The following is a 27,400-nucleotide window of genomic DNA, read 5'->3' on the forward strand; positions in this document are numbered from 1 at the left end:
TAATATATCAGAAAGAAATTAATGAAAGGAAAATAATTAATAATGAAAGCCATTAACATATGTTTTGTAGCAGGTACATTTCAGCAAGCTGAAGTCACACAATGTCTGTGTCCACTCTGAATGTTCCCCAGAGCAGCATTTTTTAATACCCTGTTTCTACAGGCACTATGGGGTTTCCTGTCAGTGCAAGCACGCTAAGTCACTTCAGTAGTGCCTGACTCTGTTTGACCCTATGGACTGCAGTCTGTCAGTTCCTCTGTCGATGGGACTCTCCAGGCAAGAATAAGTTGCCTTGCCCTCCTCCGGGGTATCTTCCTGACTCAGGGATCAAACCTGTGCCTCTTACGTCTACCTGCACTGGAAGGCGGGTTTTTTACCACTAGCACCAGCTCAGAAGCCCTTCCTGTCAGTCTAACTTTTTAATACAACAATATACTTTGCTAGTGTCATCACTCCAATAGCATAATCTCTTCTGCTAATAAAATACTGTTATAGCTGTTCAGAGGCTCTTTGCATAGGCCTGCTTGAACAAACACTGTCATGACTTTAATCTCAACTAGAACAATTTTGTCCCTCCCCTCCCCGTCAAGGGTCTACAGATAGTTTTCATTGTTACAAGTGGGGGAGGGGCAGTATTACTGACATCTATTTAGTAAATATTAGGGATGCTGAGAAACATCCTGTAATACACACAGCAGCCCCTGCAACAAAGAATTATCAGGCCCAAAGTGCTGCTGAAGTTGAGAAAACCCTGGTTTAGAGGTACAAGGACATAAACATTCACTGACCCTCTTATCTAGAGAGGGGATCTGCAGCTGGAGGAAAATGAAGGTTCAAATGAGGGGTTTTATTTTTTTAACATAAAGAAGACTTGATCATGTAGAAGTACCAATATAGAGAGATTAATTTAGAGGAGAAAGAATAATTGAAAGAGTAATGCTCAGGTGAAGGACACAGAAAGACCTTTGAATATTAACATCTTTGAATTATCCTGTCCTCTATGGCTAGAAGAAAAGATGCAGACATGAATAAGTTTGAAGGTGTGGAATTGGATGTGAAGGAGTCAGACGTGATCCTTTCAATTTTGCCTTTGAAATAGAGAATAAGACCATCTGCTAACTGAGTTGTGAAGTTATTAGCAAGTTGCTAATGTGGGAGAAGCCTTGAAAAGGGTGGGAAAAGTATGGAACAGGTTTTAGAAAAGGAACCTGGCATGGTACAAGCAAAAATATTATACAGGGGTGTTGAGGGACCCACTGAATCCACACATTTGGAGCAGTCCCTGCCCATAGACTGTGTGCTCCTTTGGCACCCAGCAGTCCAGATGCATTAAGAATCTGCAGAAGGATATACCAGAAAGTAGGGAATGAGCTCATATGTACTAAAGCATAAGTGAACTGGACTGGGTTCTTTGGCGTTTGGACCAGATAGAAAAAGAAATAACAATACAAAGTTTTGAGGGACTGAAAGTAAAAGGAAGTGTGGAGGGACATGAAGTCTCAGTGATCTCAAAGGAAAGATACCGCGATAAAGCGACAAGAGAACTAGACCATGGGAGAAAACAGAGGTCAAACTGCCAAACTGGACTTTAATTCTTCATACTGAGAGCAGCTGAACAGATGTGATGTGATGGTAAAGTGAAGACCTGAAAAGATCATCAAAGTCAAGGAATCAAGGGACTTTGAGCCTAAGTTGACTGTGTTGACCACATTTATAATAAAACTTGAGTAATATTTATTCTCAAATATTTGGTTGTCTCCTGGACATCTCCAGATGGGAGTCCCACAGTCACCATAAATTCTAACATTCAAGAATCGAATCCATTTCTCCCATATTTTCTTCATTCCTTTTCCTTATTATCCACATCAAATCTTCTGTCATCAACCTCCTGTTCTATCAATTCTACCTTCTTGAAACTTCTGGAATTTATCCTTTCTTTTCATCCCCCATCCCACCCACCTCCTCAGCACCTCTGCACCATCCTTCTTCCTGCTCCCTGGCCCAGCCACTAATCTCTCTGGTTTGATTGAGGCCTTCATCTTATATGAACTACTGCAACAGTTCATATATTGCAAACTTTTGCTTCCAAAGTAGTCTTTTAAAATGAGAACTTATTCATAATACATCCTTGCTTAAAATTATCAAGGTTCCCTTATGTCCATAGGATAAATTCAAAAGTCCTAGTATATCATATTTGGTTCTCCTTGGCCTGTTTTAACAACCATATATCCTGGTAGGCTCTACTGTTACCCTTATAAAACAGTCATCCTGTAGAACTTAGGGTCTCAGAAGAGGCCAGTGCCTTATAACTATCACCTGTGCTGTGCCCACTACTCAATACACTCCTGGATCTTCACTTCATGACTAAAATATCACCCCTGTAAGCTTTTTGACTTTCCTTGTGACTCAGATGGTAAAGAATCTGCTTGCAAGGTGGGAAACCTGGGTTTGATCCCTGGGTGGGGAAGATCCCCTGGAGAAGGGAATGGCAACCCACTCCAGTATTCTTGCCAAGAGAGTCCCATGGGTAGAGGAGCCTGATGGGCTACAGTCCATGGGGTTGCAAACAGTCAGACATGACTGAGCTACTAACATTTCCACTTTCAGTTTTTGCAACTTCTACCAAATATTCCCATATCTCCTTTGGCCTTATATGTAAATTAATCATGTAAGTCATATATGAATCATGCAAAGTCACTTTTGTCATGTCTGACTCTCTGCAACCACATGGACTGTAGCCTACTGGGCTCCTCTATCCATCAGATTCTCCAGACAAGAATATTGGAGTGGGTTGCCATACCCTTCTCCAGGGGATCTTCCCAACCCAGGCATTGAACCCAGGTCTCTTACATCTGGTGCATTGGGAAGCAGGTTCTTTACCACTAGAACCACCTGAGAGTTGTGTCCAACTCTTTGCGACCCTGTGGACTGAAGCCTACCAGGCTCCTCCGTCCATGGGATTTTCCAGGCAAGAGTACTGGAGTGGGATGCCATTTCCTTCTCCAGGGGATCTTCCTGACTAAGGGATTGAACCTGGGTCCCCTGCATTATAGGCAGACGCTTTTACTGTCTGCCACCAGGGAAGTCCAAATTAATCATACCACCTGTAAATACTATGAGGCAATCACTGTTAAAAAGTCTGTCTTCATTTATCAGGTTTTGGTCTTTTTAAGAGCTGCATCTAGAGCTCTTAAATTACTTTACTCTTAAATTAAATTATTATTTAATGTAAGCTCTAAATAGTACCTAGTACACAGTTGAGGCCCAATAAATAATCAATCACATACAGCTCTCCCTGGATACTCAAGATTTGCAAAGCCCTTCTTTTCTAGACTTGTTCAATTGTTACAAGCGTTTCTGAAAAGCCCCAGGCCTACAGACAATGTGTAAGTTCTGCAAGCCCTTTTTTTGCTTCAGACCAGTCTTAAGTAATGGGGGAGATCAGAAAGGGGCTAATTTAGGAAGAAATTTGTTAGTGTAAATGAGGAGAATGGAGGCTGAAATTTCATATGAACTCAAAAACAGAACTGATAAGTAAGTGATGGCAAATAACCACATACCCTTTAGACCATCTCAAAGCTCACAGGGTTACCCTTTAGCAAGAATTGGAAATGATATATATGCTAACAGTTATTTGTGAGAAGAGTTAAGATTTTAAGTATTGGGACTATGTCATCCAAAATATTTGAAATGGGAGCAAATATGTATATATAATTTCCTCAGAATTATTTAAAATTTTAAAACCTTCCTATATATTAAACAATGTATGACAAGTCACATTACACATGTAATACTCAGGTACTCTGCCTTATCACTGTCTATGTATAGAGATCACCCCTATCATCAGCTTTCCCTGTCTCTGCACCAAAGTAAATAAGTGCTATTTGCAGTTATACCTTAGGGCATGCAAGAATCACAATAAACTCTTCACCGACTTCCAACATGCCCTCGGTGGTTGCCAGAAATTCTCCTCTAGTCAACATGCTAGTCAATACAATTCCATGTTTTCTTTGCTGGCTCATCTTTTTTGTCCAACCATGAAATAGTTCTCCCCTAAGCCTAGCACATTCTCTTCTCACTTATTTTTTCCCTAGGCAATCTGAACCATATACATGACTTCAGTGAAACCTTTATGCATATGACTCAGGTTCCACACCCTACAGCCAACTGCCTACTCAAAATCTTCACTTGGATATCATAAATATATGTTAAATTCACTCTATCCAAGACTGAACTCAGGATCTGCCCTCCTGAAGTTGGTATTTTTCCAGTGTCTTCTATCTTACACTATAGAAAGCTCACGAGCTCATCACCATTTCTAAATTTACCTCTTAAATATCTCTTGAATTTGTTCAGATATTTCTATCCCAATTGTCACCACCTTAAACCAACTTACTATCACTTACTTCACTTCAGCAAAAGTCTACCAGATGCCCACCCAGTTCCCTTTGTCAACCCTTCCGATGTATACTCTACACTTCATAAATATGATCTTTTCAAACTATAGTTCTGATTATGTCACCCCCCCCCCACCTTCCTAAAACCCTTTAGACTTGCATTGCTCTTCAAATAAAGATCAAAATCCTCAGCATACTCTACATTCCTTGGTCATGGAACCCCTGCTATTCCTTCCAGTTCCCCGAATATCCAAGGTCCCTCCCACGCCAGGGCCTTTCCACATGCCATTCACTTTGTCTGGAAAGCATCTTTCCCCTTCATCTAATTGATTCCTACCATTCTTCAGACAAGTTTTGTCACTTCTTCTAAGAAGTCTTCCCCTACCTACTTTTTAATCAAGTTCTTTTTCTCCTTCTCAGGCCAGTGGTCCTTTCTTTTAGTGTACTGATATCAGTTTGCAATTATACATTCATAATGATAATTATTGATTAATCTGTTCTCCTCCCTATAGTACAGCACTGGAAAGAGCAGAGATCCTGTCTTGTTTCCTCACCATTATATGCCCAGTTCTTAGTACAGGGCTTAGTATGTAATATAAAATGTTATAGAAAGAGAAGATAGAATCAGAAATCAAATTGCCTTGTTTGAATTTGAGGTCCTTTAAGCATACTAGCAAACATCCTCTTCCAACAACACAAGAGGCGACTCTACACATGGACATCACCAGATGGTCAGATTGATTATATTCTTTGAAGCTGAAGATGGAGAAGCTCTACACAGTCAGAAAAAACAAGACTAGGAGCTGTCACATCATTTACATAAAACCATAGACCCCACAAGTGGTTTTCATTAGGTAAGTGTTGGCTTGTGTCCCACTTTTTAAAGGCCACTGAACCTTGTTTTAAATGTATATTTCCTAATAAATATTGGAGAAGGAAATGGCAACCCACTCCAGTATTCTTGCATGGACAGAGGAGCCGGGTGGGCTACACACCCCATGAGGTCGCAAAGAGTCGGACAAGACTGAGCAACTAACACACACACACACACTCCTAATAAATTGAACCACTGACAACCAAAGAAAAATACACTATTTTCAAATTAAGGTCAAATTTTAGAGAGGCTATAATAAGCTGTAAGAATAGGGTACAGCGTTTCCTAACATTCAGCCTAGACAGAAGATAAACTATAGATACTGAACAGGAAAAAAGTGGATCTCTAACATTGCTATTCAATAGAGGCAGAAAAGCAAGGAAGATGAAGGTAGATAACTGGAATGTCTCATGGCTATTTGAGCAAAGTGGAATACTCAAAATACTTCAAAACAAATCATTAGTATATGGAGATATTTGGAGATGTCCTTGCCTATAGCTTTATGAACATTTCCCTGAGTATCATTTTTCACTTTTAGGTTATATTTAATCATCTTGCAAAAGAGTTTCAAAAGTTTTGATAGAACTTTTGGTACTAGTCTGACATCATAATTTCATTTTTCCAAGTTCCTTTCACAAAACTGTACAAAAGTCACCACTCAAGGACATTTTTGGTCATGGACATGTTGAAACTATATAGAACAATTTTCTAAGTGTACAATCAATTTCACAAAAATACTTGTCTTAATCCAAAGCTGAATGACCTCCATGTGTGTATGTGAACATATCTGTGAATAACTGCTCATACATGAGTATAATTTTACTGAAGACAAGTGAGTTTATTTGGAAATTATAAGAATCATTCAAATATAAAATGGCTATCATCACTTGAGTTTGGATGAAGCACAAAAAAAGTAAAACAACAAAAGGCACTGGGAACATATGTGAAATATTTAGGCTTTATAAATTAGACAAATAAGAAGCCAAGAATGACACTAAACCAGGATCTATCTACTAGATATCAGGCAAGGGTCTGGAATCAAGGGAATATAAGATATGCTTTCACTGGAATAGATTAAAATCAATCAGCATTGCATTTTTAGAGCAATGCAAAACAAAACTACAATAATGTACCACCTCACACTAGTCAGAATGGTCATCATTAGAACGTCTGCTGCTGCTAACTTGCTTCAGTTGTGTCCGACTCTGTGCAACCCCATAGACGACAGCCCACCAGGCTCCCCCATCCCTGCGATTCTCTAGGCAAGAATACTGGAGTGGGTTGCCATTTCCTTCTCCAACGCATGAAAGTGAAAAGTCAAAGTGAAGTTGCTCAGTCATGTCCGACTCTTCGTGAGACCATGGACTGCAGCCTACCAGGCTCCCCCGTCCATGAGATTTTCCAGGCAAGAGTACTGGAGTGGGGTGCCATTGCCTTCTCCATTAGAATGTCTACAAAGAACAAATACTGGAGAGGGTGTGGAGAAAAGGGAATCCTCCTATACTACTGGTGGGAATGTCAACGGATGCAACAGTGTGGAAGTTCCTCAGAAAACTAAAAATAGAATGACCATATGATCCAGCAATCCCATTTTTGGCATATACCCAGACAAAACTGTAATTCAGAAAAAACCCATGCACCCCCATGTTCACAGTGGCACTGTTCACAATAGCCAAGCCATGGGAACAACCTAAATGTCCACGGACAGATGCATGCATAAAGATGTAGCACATATACACAATGGAGTCCTATTCAGTCATCAAAAGGAATGAAATGCTGCCATTTGCAGCAACATGGATGCTAGAGATTATCATAATGAGTAAAGGAAGTCAGAAAGGGGAAGAAAATATCATGTGACAACACTTACATGTGGAATCTAAAATAGGGCACAAATGAACCTATCCACTAAAACAGAAACAGACTCACAGACACAGAGAACACACCTGTGGTTGCGAGGGGGAAAGGGTTGGGCAAGGGAAGGACTAGGAATGTGGGACTAGCAGCTGTAACCGATCATTATATTTTGCTATGATTATATATTGTTATATTTTTATTTGTATATATAGGATGGACAAACAACAAGGGCCTACTGAATAGCACAAGGAACCATATTTGATATCCTGTGATAAACCACAATGGAAAAGAACATAAAAGAAGAATGTCTATATATCTATAACTGAGTCACTCTGCAGCAGAGATTGGCACAACACTGTAAACCAACTACACTTCAATAAAAAAAAATATATATATAAACAGAGCTATAAGCAGAGAAATAATTTTAAATTAAAAGTATTCAAGGAAAAAAAAAAAAAAAAGTATTCAAGGAAATAAATGACATCAAGATAAGTAGTAGGTGACCAGTTGTGTAAAGCATCTAAGAAAAGGGGAATTCAGTTAACAATGGATTCAGAGGGATCTCATGTGACAATCAGAAACCAAGTGAGTCAGGAGGAAGTGGGGAAAGGATGAGACAGAAATAAACAGAGAATCAAAGGTGAGGATCTAGGGAAAGAAGGAACTCGTTCAGGGAGACAGCTGATTAGTACTGTTTTGTTGATTAACCAAGGTAGGCCAGAGAATGTCAATGGATCTGTAGAGGAAAATAACCCAAAACATTGTGCTGCTAACACAGTATTTACCCTTGCACACACAACAGTGGTTACCCTACAAATTACATTAGAATCATTCAGGTGTTCTCGTAGCTTTGAAAGACATCCCTACATTTGGTATAGTATCAGCAGCAGATAGCTCAGACCAAACTTTAAAATGAAAAGAAAATAACATTTAATATCCAGCATGTGCCAAGCATTAGTAAAGGATTTATATACATTATCTAATTTAATTATTCATTCATTCTATATGTGCTATGCACCAGCTATTGTGTCAAATACTTAACCCAACAATGTTATGATACAAGCATTTATTAATATCCTTGTTTAAAATCACACGCTAAAAACCTCTCCATTGCTTAGACTGGCTGACAAATACATGTTTAAGAGATTACATCACTTCTGGTTGAAGATGGGCAGAGTAGAAGGACAGGCACTCATCTCCTCCTGAAAGAGCACCAAAATCGCAACTAGCTTTTGAACAACCATCAACAGAAGGATGCTGAAATCCACCAAAAAAAGGTATCCCACATCCAAAGACAAAGAAGAAGCAACAATGAGATGGTAAGAGGGGTGCAATCATGATAAAATCAAATCCCATACCTGCTGGGTTGGTAACCCACTATCTGGAGAACAATAAATACCAAAGAAGTTCTCCCACTGCTGTGAAGGTTCTGAGCCTCACGTCAGACTTCCCAGCCTGGAGATCCAGCCAAGAGACTGGGAATCCCCAGGGAATCTGACCTTCAAGGCCCATGGAATTTGATTACAGGATGTCCACAGGACAAGGGGAAACAGACTCCAGTCTTGGCGGGGGCAAACGAAATCTTGTGTGCACTAAGACCCAGGGGAAAGGAGTCATGACCCTACAGGAGATTGAACCAGTCCTACCTGCTAGTGTTGGAGGGTCTCCTGTGGAGGTGTGGGTCGGCAGGGGCTCGCTGTGGGGATGAGGGCCCTGGCAGCAGCAGGCCTAGAAGGGGCCCCTTGCCATAAGTCCTCTTGGAGGTCACCATTAACCCTACCAGAGAGCCAGCAGACCCCAGGGCTGGGTTGTCTCTAACAGAGGCAAACAACTAACAGAGAGTGAGTGCAAGCACACCCATCAGTGGAGAATTGGATTAAAGTTTTACTCAGCAGGCTCTGCCCACCAGAGCAAGACTCAGTTTTTCCCACCAACAGTCTCTTCCATCAGGAAGCTTATATAAGTCTCTTAATTTCATCCATCAGAAGGCAGATAGAAGAAGCAAGAAGAACCACAATCCCTCAGCGGCGAGAACCAAAACCACATTACAGAAAGTTAACCAGAATGAAAAAGTAGAGGGTTTTGTCCCAGATGAAAGGACAAGATAAAACCACAGAAAACAAATGAATGAAATGGAGATAGACAACCTTCCAGAAAAACAATTCAGAAAAATGACAGCGAAGATGATCCAGAATCTCAGAAAAAGAATGGAGGCAAAGACTGAGAAGATACAAGAAATGTTCGCCAAAGACCTAGAACTAAAGAACACACAAACACAGATGAACAATACATGAGAAGGAATCAATAGCAGAATAACTGATGCAGAAGAACAGATACATACCTGGAGGACAGAACAGTGGAAATCACTGCCACGGAACAGAATATAGAAAGAAGAATGAAAAAAATGAAGACTGCCTCAGAGAACTCTGGGACAACATTATAAATGCCAACATTCACATTATAGGGGTCCCAAAAGAGAGAGAGAAAGGACTTGAGAAAATATTTGAAGAAATAATAGCTGAAAACTTTCCTAACATGGGAAAATAGTCAACCAAGTCCAGGAAGCACAGAAAGTCCCAGGCAGGATAAACCCAAGGAAGAACGCACCAAGACACACAGTAATCAAAATGATGAAAATTAAAGACAAAGATAAAATATAAAAAACAACAAGGACAAAAGGACAAATAACATACAAATGAACTCCCATAAGATTATCAGTTGATTTTTCAACAGAAACTCTAGAAGCCAAAAGGGAATGGCATGATATACTTAAAGTGATGAAAAGGAAGAACTTACTACCAAGAATACTCTACCCAGCAAGACTCTCATTCAGAATTGATGGAGAAATCAAAAGCTTTCCAGACAAGCAAAAGTTAAGAGAATTCAGCACCACCAAAATGAGCTTTGCAACAAATACTAAAGGAACTTCTCGAGGCACAAAACACAAGAGAAGGAAAAGACCTACACAAAATAAACCCAAAACAATTAAGAAAATGGTAATAGGACCATACTGTTGTTCAGTCACTAAGTCATGTCTGACTCTATGTGACCCCACGGACTGCAGGATGCCAAGCTTCCCTATCCTTCACCATCTCCCACATTATCCTCTGTCACCCTCTTCTCAGTCTCTCCCAGCATCAGGGTCGTTTCCAATATGTTGGCTCTTCACATCAGGTGGCCAAAGTATTGGAGCTTCAGCTTCAGCATCAGTCCCTCCAATGAATATTCAGGGCGGACTTCCTTTAGGATTGACTGGTTTGATCTCCTTGCTGTCCAAGCAACTCTCAAGAGTCTTCTCCAGCACCACCGTTTAAAAGCATCAATTCTTCGGAACTCAGCCTTCTTTAATGATCCAACTCTCAAATCCATATGTGACTAATGGAAAAACCATAGCTTTGACTATATAGACCTTTGTTGGCAAAGTGATGTCTCTGTTTTTTAATATGCTGTCTAGGTTTATCATAGTTTTTCTTCCAAAGAACAAGTGTCTTTTAATTTCATGGCTGCAGTCATCATCCACAGTGATATTGGAGACCAAGAAAATAGTCTGTCTCTGTTGCTATTTTTCCCCATCTATGGTGGCTCAGAGGTTAAAGCATCTGCCTCCAATGCAGGAGACCCGGGTTTGATCCCTGAGTCGGGAAGATCCCCTGGAGAAGGAAATGGTAACCCACTCCAGTATTCTTGCCTAGAGAATCCCATGGACAGAGAAGCCTGGTAGGCTACAGTCCACGGGGTCGCAAAGAGTCAGACACGACTGAGCGACTTCACTTTCACTTTCATTTGCCATTAAGTGATGGGAATGGATACCATGGTTTCCGTTTTTTGAATGTTGAGTCTTTAGCCAGTTTTTTCACTCTCCTCTTTCACTTTCATCAAGAGGTTCTTTAGTTCCTCTTCACTTTCTGCCATAAAGGTCGTGTCATCTGCATATCTGAGGTTAATGATATTTCCCCCAGCAATCTTGATTCCAGCCTGAGCTTCATCCAGCTCAGAATTTCACATGATGTACTCTGCATATAGTTAAAATAAACAGAGTGACAATACACAGCCTGGACATACTCCTTTCTCAATTTTGAACCAGTCCTTTGTTCCATGTCCTGTTCTAACTGTTGCTTCTTGACCTGCACACAGGTTTCACAGGAGGCCTGTAACGTGGTGTGGTATTCCCATATCTTTAAAAATTTTCCCCTGTTTATTGTGATCCACACAAAGGCTTTATTATAATCAATGAAGCAGAGGCAAATGTTTTTCTGGAACTCCCTTGCTTTTTCTATGATCCAACAGATATTGGCGACTTGATCTCAGGTTCCTCTGCCTTTTCTAAATCCAGCTAGTACATCTGGAAGTTTTTGGTTCACGTACTGTTGAAGCCTAGATTGAAGGATTTTAAGCATTACTTTGCTAGCATGTGAAATGAGCTTAATTGTATGGTAGTTTGAACATTCTTTGGCATTATCCTTCTTTGCAATTGGAAAGAAAACTAAACTTTTCCAGTCTTATGGCCACTGCTGAGTTTTTAAACTAGCTGGCATACTGAGTGCAGCACTTTAATAGCATCTTTTAAGATTTGAAATAGCTCCACTGGAATCCCATCACCTCCACTAGCTTTGTTCATAGTAATGCTTCTTAAGGTCCACTGGACTTCACACTCCAGGATGTCTGGCTCTAGGTGAGTGACTACACAATTGTGGTTATCTGGGTCATTAAGACGTTTTTTACAATTGTTCTGTGTATTCTTGCCACCTCTTTTTAATCTCTTCTGCTTCTGTTAGGCCCACGCCATTTCTGTCTTTTATTGTGCCCATTTTTGTATGAAATCTTCCCTTGATATCTCTAATTTTCTAGTCTTTCCCATTCTATTGTTTTCCTCTATTTCTTTGCATTAGTCACTTAAGGCTTTCTTATCTCGCCTTGCTATTCTTTGGAACTCTACATTCAGTTGAGTATATCTTTCCCTTTCTCCGTTGCCTTTCACTTCTTTTCTCAGCTCTTTGTAATGCCTCCTCAGACAAACATTTTGCCTTCTTGCATTTCTTTTTCTTGGGGATGGTTTCAATCATCACATCCTGTACAATGTTATAAACCGCCATCCATAGTTCTTCAAACACTCTATCAGGCTGAACCTATGTCACTTTCTCTGAATAACCATAAGGGACTTGATTTAGGTCATACTTGAATGGCCTAGGGTTGGTTCATCCTCTGTGTTCATCATTTACCACAATAGTGGCCTTATCTCTCAAATTCTATTCATTTGGACTAGTTGGACCAGACCTCAGATGGAATTCACAGAATACTTTACTTCAGTGCTCCCAGAAAATTCTGAAATAGGTGCTCCAAATGCAACACTAAGTCATATTCTTTCAAAATCACCCTAAATTAATGGGACGGTGTTTTATTGAAAAAGCAGAATTATAACTATAGTACCACTATAGAAGGAACTTTGAATTCATGGTACTACTAAGTCAAATACTGAATATAGTTAAAGAAAATTACTTTTATTTATATGTTTAACAAATATTTATTCAATTCAAGGGCTTCCCAGGTAGTCTAGTGGTCCAACTGTCAGTGCAGGAGATAATAAGAAACATGGGTTCAATCCCTTGGTCAGGAAGATCCCATGGAGGAGGGCATGGCAACCCACTCTAGTATTCTTGCCTGGAGACTCCCCACGGAGCCTGGCAGGCTACAGTCCATGGGGTCACAAAGAGTCAGACATGACATAAGTGACTTAGTACACATGCATTTGATTGAAATTCAAGACTCTGCTGGTATAAAGGGAGAAAAGAGAACTCTTTTCCTTTGGAAGATTACAGTCTATTGAGAAGACCAACTTGAAAAGTATTGTTCTATTTTGTGGTACATACGAACCACAGAGGTGCCAGAGAAGACATGGGCGGCTTTGGCAATCAAGGCAGGTATCATAGGGCAGAAGAAGAGTCATACCAAGACATGGATAGTATCGTGTAGTAGGAGAAATAAAATCCTGTAGGATTTGCAGGGTCAGTATTAACACCAAATGCTTATTAAACATTCAAAACTATATGTTTTTGGAAAACAGTTTGGCAATTCCTTAAAAAAAATTAAAATATGGAGTATGACTCTGCAATTACACTGCAGGGTATATGCCCAAAAGTGAAAGCAAGGACTTGAGCAGACATTTGTACGTCTATATTCACAGCAGCATTATTCTCAATAGCCAAAAAGGGCAAGCAATCCAACTGTCCGTGGGCAGATGAATGAAAATACAAAATATATATATACATTTAATGCATATGCATTACATATAATGGAGTATTATTGGAGCCATAAAAAAGAAAATCTGACACAGCTATAACATAGATGGACTGTGGAGACATTATACTAAGTGAAATATGCCAGTCATAAAAGGACAAATATGGTATGATTCTATTTATATGAGATTCCCAGAGTACTCAAATTCTCAGAGACAAGAAGTAGAATGCTGGTTGCCAGGGGTTAGAGGGAGCGAGGAATGGATAGAAAACCTCTGGAGATAGGTGGTGATAATGGTGCTGCACCAACATGAATAAATATATATATATATAGTGACTTAGAACTATACACTTAAAAATGGTTAAAATGATAAGCTTTACTAAATATCGCTCAGAGGGTAAAAAGGATGATAATCTCAATTTTGTATTGATTAATCAGAAAAAGTAATGGATCAACAACTATTTATTGAATACCTCCTGGATTGTTGGGCTTCTAATTACTACCTTGAAGTGGAAACACATTCACTCCAACATGAAAAACTATAGCTTCTTTCTGAAAAGTTACAAGTTGCTAAGACCAGTTACTTAAAGCAAAGTCAAAATTCATCTCCAAGTGAAAAAAAGTGCATTTCTCATTGTCCATGGCTTAAAAGCAACTAATAAATATCTCCTTTGGACGAACTCAGTTCAGTCACTCAGTCGTGTCTGACTCTTTGCGACCCCATGGACTGTAGCACACCAGGCTTTCCCATCACCAGCTCTCAGCATCAGGGTCTTTTCTAATGAATCAGTTCTTCACATCAAGTGGCCAAAGTATTGGAGCTTCAGCTTCAGCATCAGTCCTTCCAATGAATAGTCAGGACTGATTTCCTTTAGGACTGACTGGTTTGATCTTGCAGTCTAAGGGACTCCCAACTGCGAGGGATAAAAATCTATGCTCTGGAAAGTAATACTTTGAAAAAGTCTGAAGTGATCAAAAACAGTATGTGATTTTTAAAAAAAAAAAAATCATAGATAATATATTAAAATATTTATGATAACAATCAGAGTTCACTCCATTCAAACAAGTTCAGCAAGCACAGAACACAAAGGAAGGAATAAGAAAGAACAAGTTCTGAAGTTCTAGAACAAAGCAAATCTTTCCATTATTTGTATTAATTCAAGGTTCCAATTACCATAGGTTTTACTGGCTGCCTGTTTTTTCACAGAGGATTTCCTCTGGCTTAGAGAGTAAAGAATCTGCCTGCAACGTGGGAGACCCAGGTTCAGTTCCTGGGTTGGGAAGATGCCCTGAAGAAGGGAGACAGAAGAACCTGGCAGGCTACAGTCCATGCGGTTGCAAAGGGTCGGACACGACTGAGCGACTGACGCTATTTTTTCTATTCCCAATAAACAAAATTATTTTTCAATTATAATACAAGTTGACTCTACTTACTCCTGATGGAAACATCTGAATAACATTTCCAGCTACATCTAGAATTCTCAGGTTGAAAAGATGACAAAGTCCCTGTGTCAGGAAACAAAAGAGAGAAAGAGAGTTTTTACAAATCTAATATGTAGCATCATAAACATTTCTTGTAAGTTTAAACTTGATGAGGCTGATCACCTTTCCTAATTACCTGATCAGTACTCTCCCCAAGGAAATCACAACGAATGAAGCACCAGATTCTCTGAATTCTCCATTTCCTCTGACCACTTCAGGGCAACATAACGTGGTAGCCAAGAACTAGACTATTTGTAGTAAATATCTGTAGGTTCAAATTCACCTCTGACACTTACTATATATCAAATTTCTTAATCTTTGTAATTTAGCTTCTCCATTTCTAAAATGGAAACGTTAATGGAAACCTTACTTTCAATATACCAGCAAGGAGATCCAACCAGTCAATCCTAAAGGAAATCAGTCCTGAGTGTTCATTGAAGGACCGATGCGGAAGCTGAAACTCCAATACTTTGACCACCTGATGTGAAGAGTTGACTCATTTGAAAAGTCCCTGATGCTGGGAAAGATTGAAGGCAGGAGGAGAAGGGGACGACAGAGGATGAGATGGTTGGATGGCTTCACCGACTCAATGGACATGAGTTTGAGTAAACTCCGGGAGTTGGTGATGGACAGGGAGGCATGGCATGCTGCAGTCCAGGGGGTCGCAAGGAGTCAGACATGACTGAATGACTGAACTGAACTGAACTGAACTGACCTTCAATATGGACACTGAATGCATTAAACAAATTACTAATCAGAAAGTGCTCACTAAAGGGTTTAATAGATAATGAGCATTTAGTAGACATTTCTATCATTAAAATAGAAAGAATCTTTGGGAGACAGAAAACAGACATAATTCCACTGGCACTTACCTCACAACTACCTCTTGTATAGCAATAAGCTGACACAACCCTTTCCTTATAAAGGAAATCCATTAGTCTAGCCACATGCCCAACAGGACTGGATGGGCATATACATTCAGACACATGTGTGCAGACATACACATGATTAACAACAGATCAGAAAATGATTCACAATACATTCATTATCAAAACAAATGACTATTTTCTGCAATGCCTTATCATTTATAATACAGACCAAAAAGAACAATGATAGACTGAATCATATTAAACTTACAAGGATATAAATGATCACAGGCATTCTTTGCATGATAATTCAGGACAGGATTTACTAGCCTTCAAGTTTTTTTAAAGTTTAAAAGCTTCAGGGTTTATAAATTTGTAGTAAGACTACTGATTTGAAATATGGACTTTTACGTTAGACAGGCATGAATCTAAGATCCTTCCTTGACCTTTTCAAACTATGCTTGAGTCACATAACCACCCTGATCTTTATTCTAAAATGAGTTTAATAAGAGATATATGATAAAGTTGTTATAAACACAAAATAACATGCTTCATGATGCTCCTGTTGCTGCTGCTGTTGCTTTCCTTCAAATAAGAGAGACATGCTTTTAACAAGTTTATTCTATAATTTCAAGGTATTTTGCTTGTTTATACTAACTAGGATTTTAAGGAATATATGAATAAATTTTTGAAATATACTTATTTACAGCCTATACCTTGGTACAGTTTTACATATCATATTACAGTGTGCACAGAATTTTTAAAGGAAACATCTTCTTTAGAGAAAAGTGAAATAGTAGGAATTAATCTATTTTTATTCCTCAGTTTACTGCACACCATGCCTTTCCTCCTATCAAATTAATTATAATTTGCCTAATAAGAAAGGTAAATCTGTTGACAGGTTCCTAACAAGAAACAGTACTCTCAAGCTGGAAAAATTGAGGGGGGATTTAATAAAGTCACTGTTTACAAAAGTTTGACAGGGTTTAAGGAAACCAACAAGGTTCTCCAAGCCAAGAAAGGTTGTTCCCTAAACCTACAAAGTTCCCAAAAGCTAGCAACAGCAGGGAGTTCTTTAACACCACAGGTCTAAAGAGCCAAGGGAATGTAAGAACGCTCACACGACGATGTTGTGATGATCACAGGACATTGCTATGACCCTCCAGAGAGGCATGCGGGCAACTCACAGCAACATTCTAGAGACAGCCCCACAGGAAAACCATCTGGTACTCAGTCTCTAGGGCTTTCCAGGGAGCTCAGTGGCAAAGAAGCCGCCTGCCTACGCAGGAAGTGAGGGTTTGGTCCCTGGGTTAGGAATATCCCTTGTGGAGGAAATGGCAACCCACTCCAGTACCCTTGCCTGGAAAATCCCATGGACGGAGGAACATGGCAGGTTAGAGTCCATGGGGTCACAAGGAGTCAGACACGACCAAGCAAGTGCACATGCACGCACTCAATCTTCCCCTCCCTTTCACCTCCTGACACTGCCTCTCACTGAACATACCCTAGAGGAAATAAGAGGACGAAGGAGTTCACTGATGCTCATACAAGTCAGTCTCCCAGACACAGAAGAGAAAAGCAGGTTGGAAAAGGATGGACAGTGGATATAAAAGAAAATGGAAGATATCTAGCATATATTCCAAAACCAAAAAGTACTTATACTTTGTGCTCTATACAAAGTTGCCAGATAAAAATGCGGGAGACTCACTTAAATTTAAGTTTCAGACAAAAAAGATAAGATTTTTAAAACGTATAAGTATGTCCCATGCAATATTTGGGGCATACTTACACTAAAGAATTCTTCTTTGGTAGTCTGAAATTCAAATTAAAGCATTTTGTATTTTTATTTACAAAGTCTAGCATACCTAGCTTTGTAAAAAAAAAAATCCAAGTTATAACCTTCTTTTGTCATAGTGATTTGGGAACTAATCATATATAATCAGAGGGAAAGCAAATGATGGCTTGCACTCAGACACCCTAATCTAGTCTATAACTGCTCTCTACCACGGTGTAATGAGTTCTTCACCAACAAAGAAAATCTGGTTCCATCTTTTGCTTACCTCTGGCAAAGATTTAATGTTGTTCCTGGCCAGAAGAAGCTTCTGGAGCTTCTTTAAGAACTTAATTTCTTTGGGTATGCACACAAGCTGATTGTAGTTAAGTTGAAGTTCAGAAAGATTCTCAAGGAAACAAAGTTCTCTAGGAATGCTGGCTAGCTGATTATGATTTATACTCAAACATCTAAGATTTTTTAATCTAAAAAATAAACAAAATATATGAATGAAATTCACAAGAATAAGGAAGTCCATTGTACATTTATGTACATGTATCATTTATCAGAGCCACATATCAATTCATATTTTTTGTAGCTCAAATGAGCTTTTCTCCAGTCAAGTGTTCACAACTACAATGAATCATCTGAGGATAGAAAAAAAAAAGCCTTTGCTGTAATTTAACTTTTAAAGATATTTTATGATCAGATAGTTCATGTTTAAAGTATTTTATGTAATCACAACCTAGATTTAAGAAAAAGAAAATTTTGTCTTCAGTCTCTGTACTTTATTAATAGTTATATTGAAGAGGAAGCCAGAGGCCAAATGCCATATACACACATATGGATATAGACAGATAGGGATAGATTTAGATATAGATCATATATTCTGTACCATTTAGATGCTGTGAAATATGCAAAGACAGGTTAACCACAAATTCTACCCTTATATATATCATTGTCTAGAAGGAGATCTTAGAGACACAAAATAAAGAGAGCAGATACCAACAAACAATGAGAAAAGGATTAATGTTTGAGCCTGTAATTGCAGATACAGTACCTGAGGTTCATAAGCGCTTTGGAAGAACCAACATTTTGAACTTGGCCTGAAAAAATTAGAGCAACAGGGAGTCATAGTAAATATGCCTTGAGTAATATTTTCCTTGAGAAAATATTAAGTTTATTTTGAATAAAGAAGCCAGAAGAAATAAGCATTGAAAGTGAAAAGTGAAGTCACTCAGTCATGTCTGACTCTTTGCAACCCCATGGACTGTAGCCTGCACCAACTTCTCTGTCCATGGGACTTTCCAGGCAAGGGTATTAGAGTGGGTTGCCATTTCCTCCTCCAGGGGATCTTCCTGACCCAGCGATCGAACCTGGGTTTCCCGCATTGCAGGCAAACGCTTTATTCTCTGAGCCACCAGGGAAGCTAAAATAAGCATTACTGAACACCAATTTTGTACTTGTGCATTAAATTTAATCAACAGCACAACCTTAAGGTTGGAATTATTACATTTAATCTAGAAATGAGGAAAATAAAAGATCAGAGGCAGTGAATAACTTGTCTAATGTAACTATCAGAAAACAATGTCAAGATTCAAATTTCTTCTTGCAAAGCTAAGAATGAAGATTTATAATGCTCTAAAGGTGTTCCCTGGTGGCTCAGACAGTAAAGCATCTGCCTGCAATGCAGGAGACCCAGGTTCGATCCCTGGGTCGGGAAGATTCCCTGGAGAAGGAAATGGCAATCCACTCCAGCACTCTTGCCTGGAAAACCCCATGGACAGAGGAGCCTGGCAGGCTACATACAGTCCATGGGGTCGCAAAGAGTCGGACACAACTGAGTGACTTCACTTCACTTCAAAGGTGTTAAAAAAATAACAGAATGAGGTGCCATTTCTAGGCAGTTATAAATGGGGCCTGGAGCTTACAATAATAGTGAGAGTGAAAGAGATTTATGAAAAGACTCTATGATCTCAACTGTGGAAGCCATATGAATAGACAAGACTGACTGAAAGAACAAAAACGAAAGGGCAGAAAGAGACAGAGAGGAAGCCAATGGAAAGATTCTTGAGAAATATGAACATCTGATCCCCTCCCAAAAGGCACTCAGAGAAGGCAAGAGCAGAAAAATAGATAAACCAGGTTAAGAAGTAATTTCTAAAGGTATGGGAGAAGAGTATTTCAAAATTAAAAAGATGGACAAAACTCAAAATATTAAAATATTAAAGAGAAGTAGTGCAAAAAAATCCAAACCTACTAGAACTAAAAGCAGGGTCACAGACTACAAAGTCTCTATTTAAAATTTATTAATTATTTATTAGTTATTAGAGATGAGAAAACCAAGATCCAAGACAGTTAAAATATTTGGCTAATGTCATAAGGCTATTTGCACAGTTACGACCTGAACCTAATTCACCAGATCTTCCAAAGCGTCATTTTTTTCATTACATCACCAACATATAAGTCAATTGATAAACTCAATGAGTGAAAAAGAAGACAAATATTGACATTTTATTACTATAAATATTCCTTTTCTTCAGAAATGAGATAGCTTCAAATATTTTTCTAGGTGCTTTTATTTAAAACATTACTTTTTCTGTAAAAATCTATCTTGGAAAAATACATTGGGTAGAGGTATGGACAAGTAAATTGGAATAAACTTTAGGTAAGGCAGAAAGCCTTTTGTTGAGAACTATTCATAGTTTTGGATTCTTCCTTCAAAAATCTGGATGTTTTTATGTTGTAATACATGCTTCTGTTCAACAGGCAATAAGGAGTGTCCAAAGTAACCCTAAAGGTTTCTCTAATAGTCAAAAGAAAAGCCCAAGAGGGTGTTCTGCCAACAGAAGGACAAGGCCCTCAGCTGGCTCCAGAAAGCCCCTGTAACAACAGCTTGTCCGTGCAAATGTGAGTGATAATAAAATGTGGGGCTTTTTTCACGAAAATGACATACTGATTTTAAAGCCTTTATTTTCATATTACCTATTCCATCAAGCTGAAAATGTTTTACTGTAAAGTTCCCAGTTCTATAGCAGAGCAAGCTCCAAGAACCCCACAGTTAGGAAATCAGTAACAATCAACTTCAGAACTGTTTCAAACCCTCACTTTTATACTTAACAACACTACCAAATCCTGTGGTTTCTCATTTCTCTGAAGTGTTTAAAGAACCATCTGCTTAAACTTAGTGGCTTGCCTCAGTCTTTCGACTGCTCTTTGCTATGTATAAATCTCACAAGGACTTGAGTCTAGGCATACGGTGTTCTAACAACCAGGGTAGGGGGACACAGCAGCTGAGGCGGGGAAAAGTAACCATCTCTCATTATAACAAAATTACCTGCTAATTTCTTGAGGAATCCATGTAAGCTGATTGTTGTTCAGATTAAGCAGGATCAAACTTTGTAAACCATCTGTTAAAAAATAATTTCAATCACTTTAGCTATGTTAGAAAATAATGTTTAGTCACTTTTCCATACACCTTTGTTCTCCTTGTTTTTTTGCGTTGGCCAAGGTTCTTTGGGTGCTGCTAACTGATATCCTCTTAAATTAGTTAAGGCAAAAAGGTACACCTTACCACAAAGTTACAAAGCTAAATCATGGCCCCAGTACTGCCAAACTCACCACAAACTTGAAACAGAAACTCAAAGGAACCGGTGCCCAGGGCTGTTTTACTTCTGTTTTTGAGACTTGCAAGAGGAGCCCGATCAGTTCAGTTCAGTTCAGTCACTCAGCTGTGTCCAACTCTTTGCAACCCCATGAATTGCAGCATGCCAGGCCTCCCTGTCCATCACCAACTCCCAGAGTTTACCCAGACTCATGTCCATCAAGTCGGTGATGCCATCCAGCCATCTCATTCTCTGTAGTCCCCTTCTCCTCCTGCCTCCAATCCCTCCCAGCATCAGAGTCTTTTCCAATGAGTCAACTCTTCTCGTGAGGTGGCCAAAGTACTGGAGTTTCAGCTTTAGCATCATTCCTTCCAAAGAAATCCTAGGGCTGATCGCCTTCAGAATGGACTGGCTGGATCTCCTTGCAGTCCAAGGGACTCTCAAGAGTCTTCTCCAACACCACAGTTCAAAAGCATCAATTCTTCGGCACTCAGCTTTCTTCACAGTCCAACTCTCACATCCATACATGACCAATGGAAAAACTATAGCCTTGACTAGACGGACCTTTGCTGGCAATGTAACATCTCTGCTTTTCAATATGCTATCTAGGTTGGTCATAACTTTTCTTCCAAGGAGTAAGCCTCATAAATGTTTGCAAAGTGCCATGAATCAAGTCCAGAGGGTCTTCTTGACCCGCAGAACTCATTCACCCGACAGAAAACTCGCCAAAGGCCCGCGGCCTGCAGGCACCTCCCACCCAGGCAGGGATCTGTAAACCTCCCACCCGGAGTCTGCAGTCTCGTAGGAACCAGGCAGGCAGAACTCCGTATAGAAGAAAGCAAAGTAGACGCAGAGTGTGCTCCACTCCATGCAAGTCCAGAGCCAGGGTCTCCCTGGAGTGGAAGACGCAGATGTGCACTGGCCCGTGAAAGTTTCTGATCTTCCCCGGAGACTGGAAGGATCCGGGAAATTCTGTGCGGTCTTTCATGGAGAACAGGTACTCTTTGGTCACCAGCGTCTGCGCAGGGCACAAGACGAAGTCTAGTACTAGGGGGCTCTCCCCACTCTCCATGCCGGCTACTTTGATGGCTCCCCTCTGGCACCCCTCCTGCGTGCAGGGCGCCGGGCTTGCCCACGCCACTCATGGACACCATCCGGCCGATGCTTCCTAGCCCCTGGAGGAGGTCGATCTCCCAGGCACCACTACCCGTGCCTTGAACTTGAAGTCGGTGATTCCAGACTGGGTGTACCCCGCTTCTAGGTACCTTCTTGTCTCCCGAGCAGTCTCCCTGGTCTTGGCCTCAGACTTCCCCAGGAGCCAGTCCATTGCTGCCTGGGCCTGCCCCGCCCTATCCTGTTTCCAACACACTGGGCCCTGTGGTGCAGCGAGAGTCAAGTTAATAGAAATGTATGTATGTGTATAAATGTGTATGTATAAACATACATAATATGTAATTTTACACGTGTGTGTGTGTGTGTGTATATATATATATATCACAGTCCCATGAACAACAGGCAGGCATTAGAGGCACCCATCCTCCATCAGTGGAAAAATCCATGTATAACTTCCAGTGGGCGCTCCCATCTGTTCTTCCTCTGCACCCCAGGATTTAACCAACCGGGGAAACTGCAGTAGGCAGTATTTACCATTGAAAAAATACCCTGGTATAAGTGGACCCACAATTCAAGCCTGTGTCGTTCAAGCGCCAACTGTATGTATTGGGTACACATATATACACACAGAACTTTGATTTCTCTTGGTAGTCACAAAGGGTCTCCTGGGCTTCTGATGCTCCCTCAGAATCACTGAACCGGGTTGTGGTGGTCAAGGAGACCCCCGCACCAGCTCCAGGCTTAACAGTCTATCTCTCTCCAAAAGATTCTCCAAGTCTGGGCAATTATACTCTCTGGGAATCTCTGCAGAACATAGAGCTTCATTTTTCGTTACAGCTTCTCTAAGCTTCATATTCATATTCTCTCTCTCCCGCATTCCTTCACTCCTTATTCTTTCACTTTTAAACATATTATCTCTACTTTTCCACGTATCCATATAGCCATCCCACAGCTCCTGCATTTGAATGGTTACAGAGCAGACGGAGTTCTCAGACTGAAATGGCTACAGGAACCTGCCGGGAGCCAGCATGGGGAATCCCGCCCGTGGCAAAGGTCATGAGGAAAGGGGCCTGACAAAACGCAAAGGCGGGATCAGGCCTCAGGGGTCCCCCTGGACTTTCTTGAGCATCTACTCCCAAAAACGTCTGCCTGCCTTCCTGCATTCTGCTTTCCACCCATTCTTCTGACATTGCAGAGGGGCTATCCCCGACCACCTTTCTCTGGAAAAAGGTAACTTAGAGCTCCAGTTAATAGACTCGCATATAAAAGGAGTGTCTCAGCTCAAACCCCTCTGATGGCTCTCTAACTTGCCTGACAGGTTTACCCGGACTTTTACAACTATGCATGTGATTGTTTACAGCCCCCCAACTGTGAGAGGCATGGGAAGTCTAAAACATAGAGCCTTTCAAAGAGTTAAAAGCTGTTAGAATAGTGCTGGTGTAAGATTTCACTGTTGAGCCAATACTTGCTGCCAAGTTCCCATATCCGTTATCTACTGTGCACCTGGGAGTGCATTAGTTAACATAGTTGGAATGTAAGAAAAACAAGTGTAGCCTTGAAATTAACCACATCAGACCTTTGAGCTAATTGGTTCTTTCTTTGTTGTAACTCACTGCACTTTTGCTTCATGAAAATGTAACTTTGTTTGATACTTTCTGAGGCTAACATAGATTAGAAATATAAAGAAAAAACACTTCAAGGGAAAATAAGTTTTCTGGTTGAGCAGTCTTTATCAAAAGAGAGTAATAAAATGTCCACAGTCCTCCAAGGCCAGAAGATAATATACACAACATTGTGGGAAAGGTATGCAGAAAAAAGCCTGGTCTCGATAAGGGTCAGAGCTGCTGACCCTGCATGACTTTGTATTATCCATTGATCTCTATGTACAACTTAAAGTATAAAAGCTTTCCTGGAAAATAAAGAGGTGGACCAGTTTCTCGGAAATCTGGCTCCCCCGTGTCAATTCTCTCTCTCTCTCTCTCTCTCTCTCCCTCTCCCTCCCTCTCCTTTTCAGGCTGAATTCCCATCTGGAACACAAAGGCTCGCCGAGTCTACTAATTTTGCCTGGGCTTCTAAGACTCAAACGGGGAGGCGCTTTGCGTCTCTGCTCCTTCGGGAGACCAGGAGGGCGCCTGTGGCCTAACATAGACGGTGCAAGCTCCTTGTCTCGGAACTTTATTAGCTTCTTGTGTAAACCAAGGAATCTCAGCCCCTTTTTCTCTATTACACTATTCTCTTCTAATCTCTCTTTATATCTCTAAATAAGTAAGTCTCTCCTCACCGATGCCGTCTCCGCTTCAAATTACCCTGGACCCACTAGGGCTGGACCCCTACAGGAACCAAGAAGATAACTCAAAGCACAGCAGTGGGCCTGGCAGGGGTCCACCTCGCATAGGTACACTGAATTGGTGAGCACATGCTTTCTGCCACAGGGGACCTGCATTTCTGCCAGCTCCCAGCAACTGGTGTCATGTGAGAATATGAGTCCACTGTTGCCTGATCTTTCTTTTTCAGCGAAACAAAAAAGAGCCAGAGATCCAGACTTTTATATGAACTCTCTTAATTTGCAAATTTGGGATGTTGTTCAGTTGCCAAGTTGCGTCCGACTCTTCACTATCCCATGGAGTGCAGCACACCAGCCTTCCCTGTCCCTCACCATCTCTCTGAGTTTGCCCAAGTTCATGTCCACTGAATCAGTGATGCCCTCCAACCGTCTCATCCTCTGTAGCCCTCTTGTCCTTCTTCCTTCAGTCTTTCCTAGCATCAGGGTCTTTTCCAATTAGTTGGCTCTTCACATCAGGTAACTAAAGTATTGGAGCTTCAACTTCAGCAACAGTCCTTCCAATGAGTATTCAGTGTTGATTTCCTTTAAGATTGAAGGATTTGATCTCCTCCTTGCCATACAAGGAAGGGACTCTTAAGAGTCTTCTTCAGCACCACAATTCAAATTCAGTACTCTGCCTTCCTTATGGTCTAGCTCTCACATCTGTACATGACTACAGGAAAGACCACAGTCTTGACTATATGGACCTTTCTTGGCAAAATGATGTCTTTGCTTTTTAACACACTGTCTAGGTTTTTCATATATTTCCTGGCAAGAAGCAACTGTCTTCTAATTTCCAGGCTGCAGTCACCATCCACAGTGATTCTGGAGCCCAAGAAGAGGAAATCTGTCACCTTTTCCACCTTTTTCCCATCTATTGCCATGAAATGATGGGACCAAATGCCATGATCTTTGTTTTTTTAATATTGAGTTTTAAGCTGGCTTTGACCCTAATTCAAAGAGGCAGACAAAACAGAACCAACCTATCTGTAAACCAGATTCATCCCACAGGTCACCAGTTTGCAACTTTTCTCTTAGTTCATGTGTTTAGCTCAGACCAGAAAAACTATTTTAGATTCTGTCATAAACCCCAAGAAAGAGAATGTGACTGACTCAGCTTGGGACACGTCTTACCCGGGTCCAGTCTACTCTGATGGGGTAGGGAGAGGGGCAAGAACAGCACCATGCAATATATGTTGGACACCAAACTGTTTGTGCCTTTGGATAATCAAGACCTGGCATAGAACATAATTTATGTCACTCACATGACATTTTCAAAGTTCGACAGCCCCAGATCAAGAAATAGAGAAACTATAGACCTTCAGGGGTAGGGTACTGTACACAGATTACATATATTTTTTAAACCTCAAATTTAAGAGCAAAATGAGAAAAAATTTCTTTACAGAAGCCTAAAGTAGCATGAACCAGGTTGCTTAATATCATTTATGTATATCAGATTTTACCTGTTTGCCCCTCAACGTAGATCATAATATTATTATGTACTTTTTTGCATCCCCTTAATTTTTTCTTATTTATAAACTGTTTTCTTTGTAAGTAAATTATAATTGAACCCTGTATCTATAAGTGTGTATATATAATGTACATACCATTAATAAGTTTATTACAGTTATTATTTTATGGAAAAATATTTCTCCAAGACACATGATCTAATATTTTAAAATATTTTAAAGAGGTAGTACTAGAATCTACTTGTGTTTTTGTTATATATCCACAACTGAGACCCCATGAAATTATACCTTTAATAAATGCTGCTCAGTGATAATGATGACAATATACAGTACCCATGCCTCAGAAGTTCACAGGACGTCATAAACTCTATTCTATAGTTATGATTTTACTCTTGAGGACACATAAAGTAGTGAAGGGCCTTACATGAGTTAATGAAGCTATAAGATTATCTGGATCTCTTTCTCATGTGTTCTATCCTTAAGCATTTTCTACCTATATTAAATAGGAAAAAGGTCATATTAAATGGAGAAATTATTAGCTTAAGGGAAACACGAAGAAGAAATGCCATTTATTTAACCTCATATCTTTTCTTTAAAATTCTCCCCAAGTTGAGTTAAGCTTCACATCTTTATTTATTTATTTATTTAAATTGGAGGCTAATTACTTCACAATATTGTAGTGGTTTTTGCCATACATTGACATAAATCAGCCATGGCTGTGTATGTGTCTCCCATCCTGAAGCCCCCTCCCACCTTCCTCCCCATCCCACCCCTCAGGGTCATCCCAGTGCACCAGCCCTGAGCACCCTGTTTCATGCATTGAACCTGGACTGGCAATCTATTTCACATATGGTAATATACATGTTTCAGTGCTATTCTCTCAAATCATCCCACCCTTGCCTTCTGCCACAGAGTCCAAAAGTCTGTTCTTTACATCTGTGTCTCTTTTTGCTGTCTTGCATATAGGGTCATCGTTACCATCTTTCTAAATTCCACATATATGCATTAATATATTGTATTGGTGTTTTTCTGACTTACTTCACTCTGTATAATAGGTTCCAGTTTCATCCACCTCATTAGAACTGATTCAAATGTAGCTTCACATCTTAAACAAAGATAGTGACTTAATAGTTAACATGGTATAAAAAGTATAAAGAACAAGGAGAACTGTGGAAATGTTTCTTGATTTGATTTTCAACTAGTTTTCTCTCCGGTCCAGAAAAAGGGTGCTCAGATTTGACAGTCTATGTGTACACTGATTCTGAAAAGGGGAAAATTTGCTAACTTTAATTTAACTACCTATTTTCTCAGTACATGTAAAGAAATATATAATACAGTAGTTTAAAAAAGTTGTTCCCCAAATTCTCTAATTTCAAGTGTAAATATCTCAAACCAAAAAAGACTAAAATTCC

General features: G+C 40.0%; 1 protein-coding gene across 1 annotated transcript in view; it reads right to left on the reverse strand.

Annotated features, from left to right (window-relative positions):
- LRRC69 (leucine rich repeat containing 69) overlaps nucleotides 1–27,400 on the reverse strand; it is a 76,720-nt gene that overhangs the window by 21,155 nt on the left and 28,165 nt on the right. The window contains exons 3-5 of the mRNA XM_040261105.1: nucleotides 20,816–20,888; nucleotides 17,768–17,963; nucleotides 14,794–14,865 (exon numbers count right to left, since the gene is read on the reverse strand). Of these exons, the coding sequence (XP_040117039.1) occupies nucleotides 14,794–14,865; nucleotides 17,768–17,963; nucleotides 20,816–20,888 (341 nt within the window). The remainder of the gene's footprint in view (nucleotides 1–14,793; nucleotides 14,866–17,767; nucleotides 17,964–20,815; nucleotides 20,889–27,400) is intronic.

Source organism: Oryx dammah, unplaced genomic scaffold (assembly GCF_014754425.2).
Source record: "Oryx dammah isolate SB20612 unplaced genomic scaffold, SCBI_Odam_1.1 HiC_scaffold_19, whole genome shotgun sequence".
NCBI lineage: Eukaryota > Metazoa > Chordata > Mammalia > Artiodactyla > Bovidae > Oryx > Oryx dammah.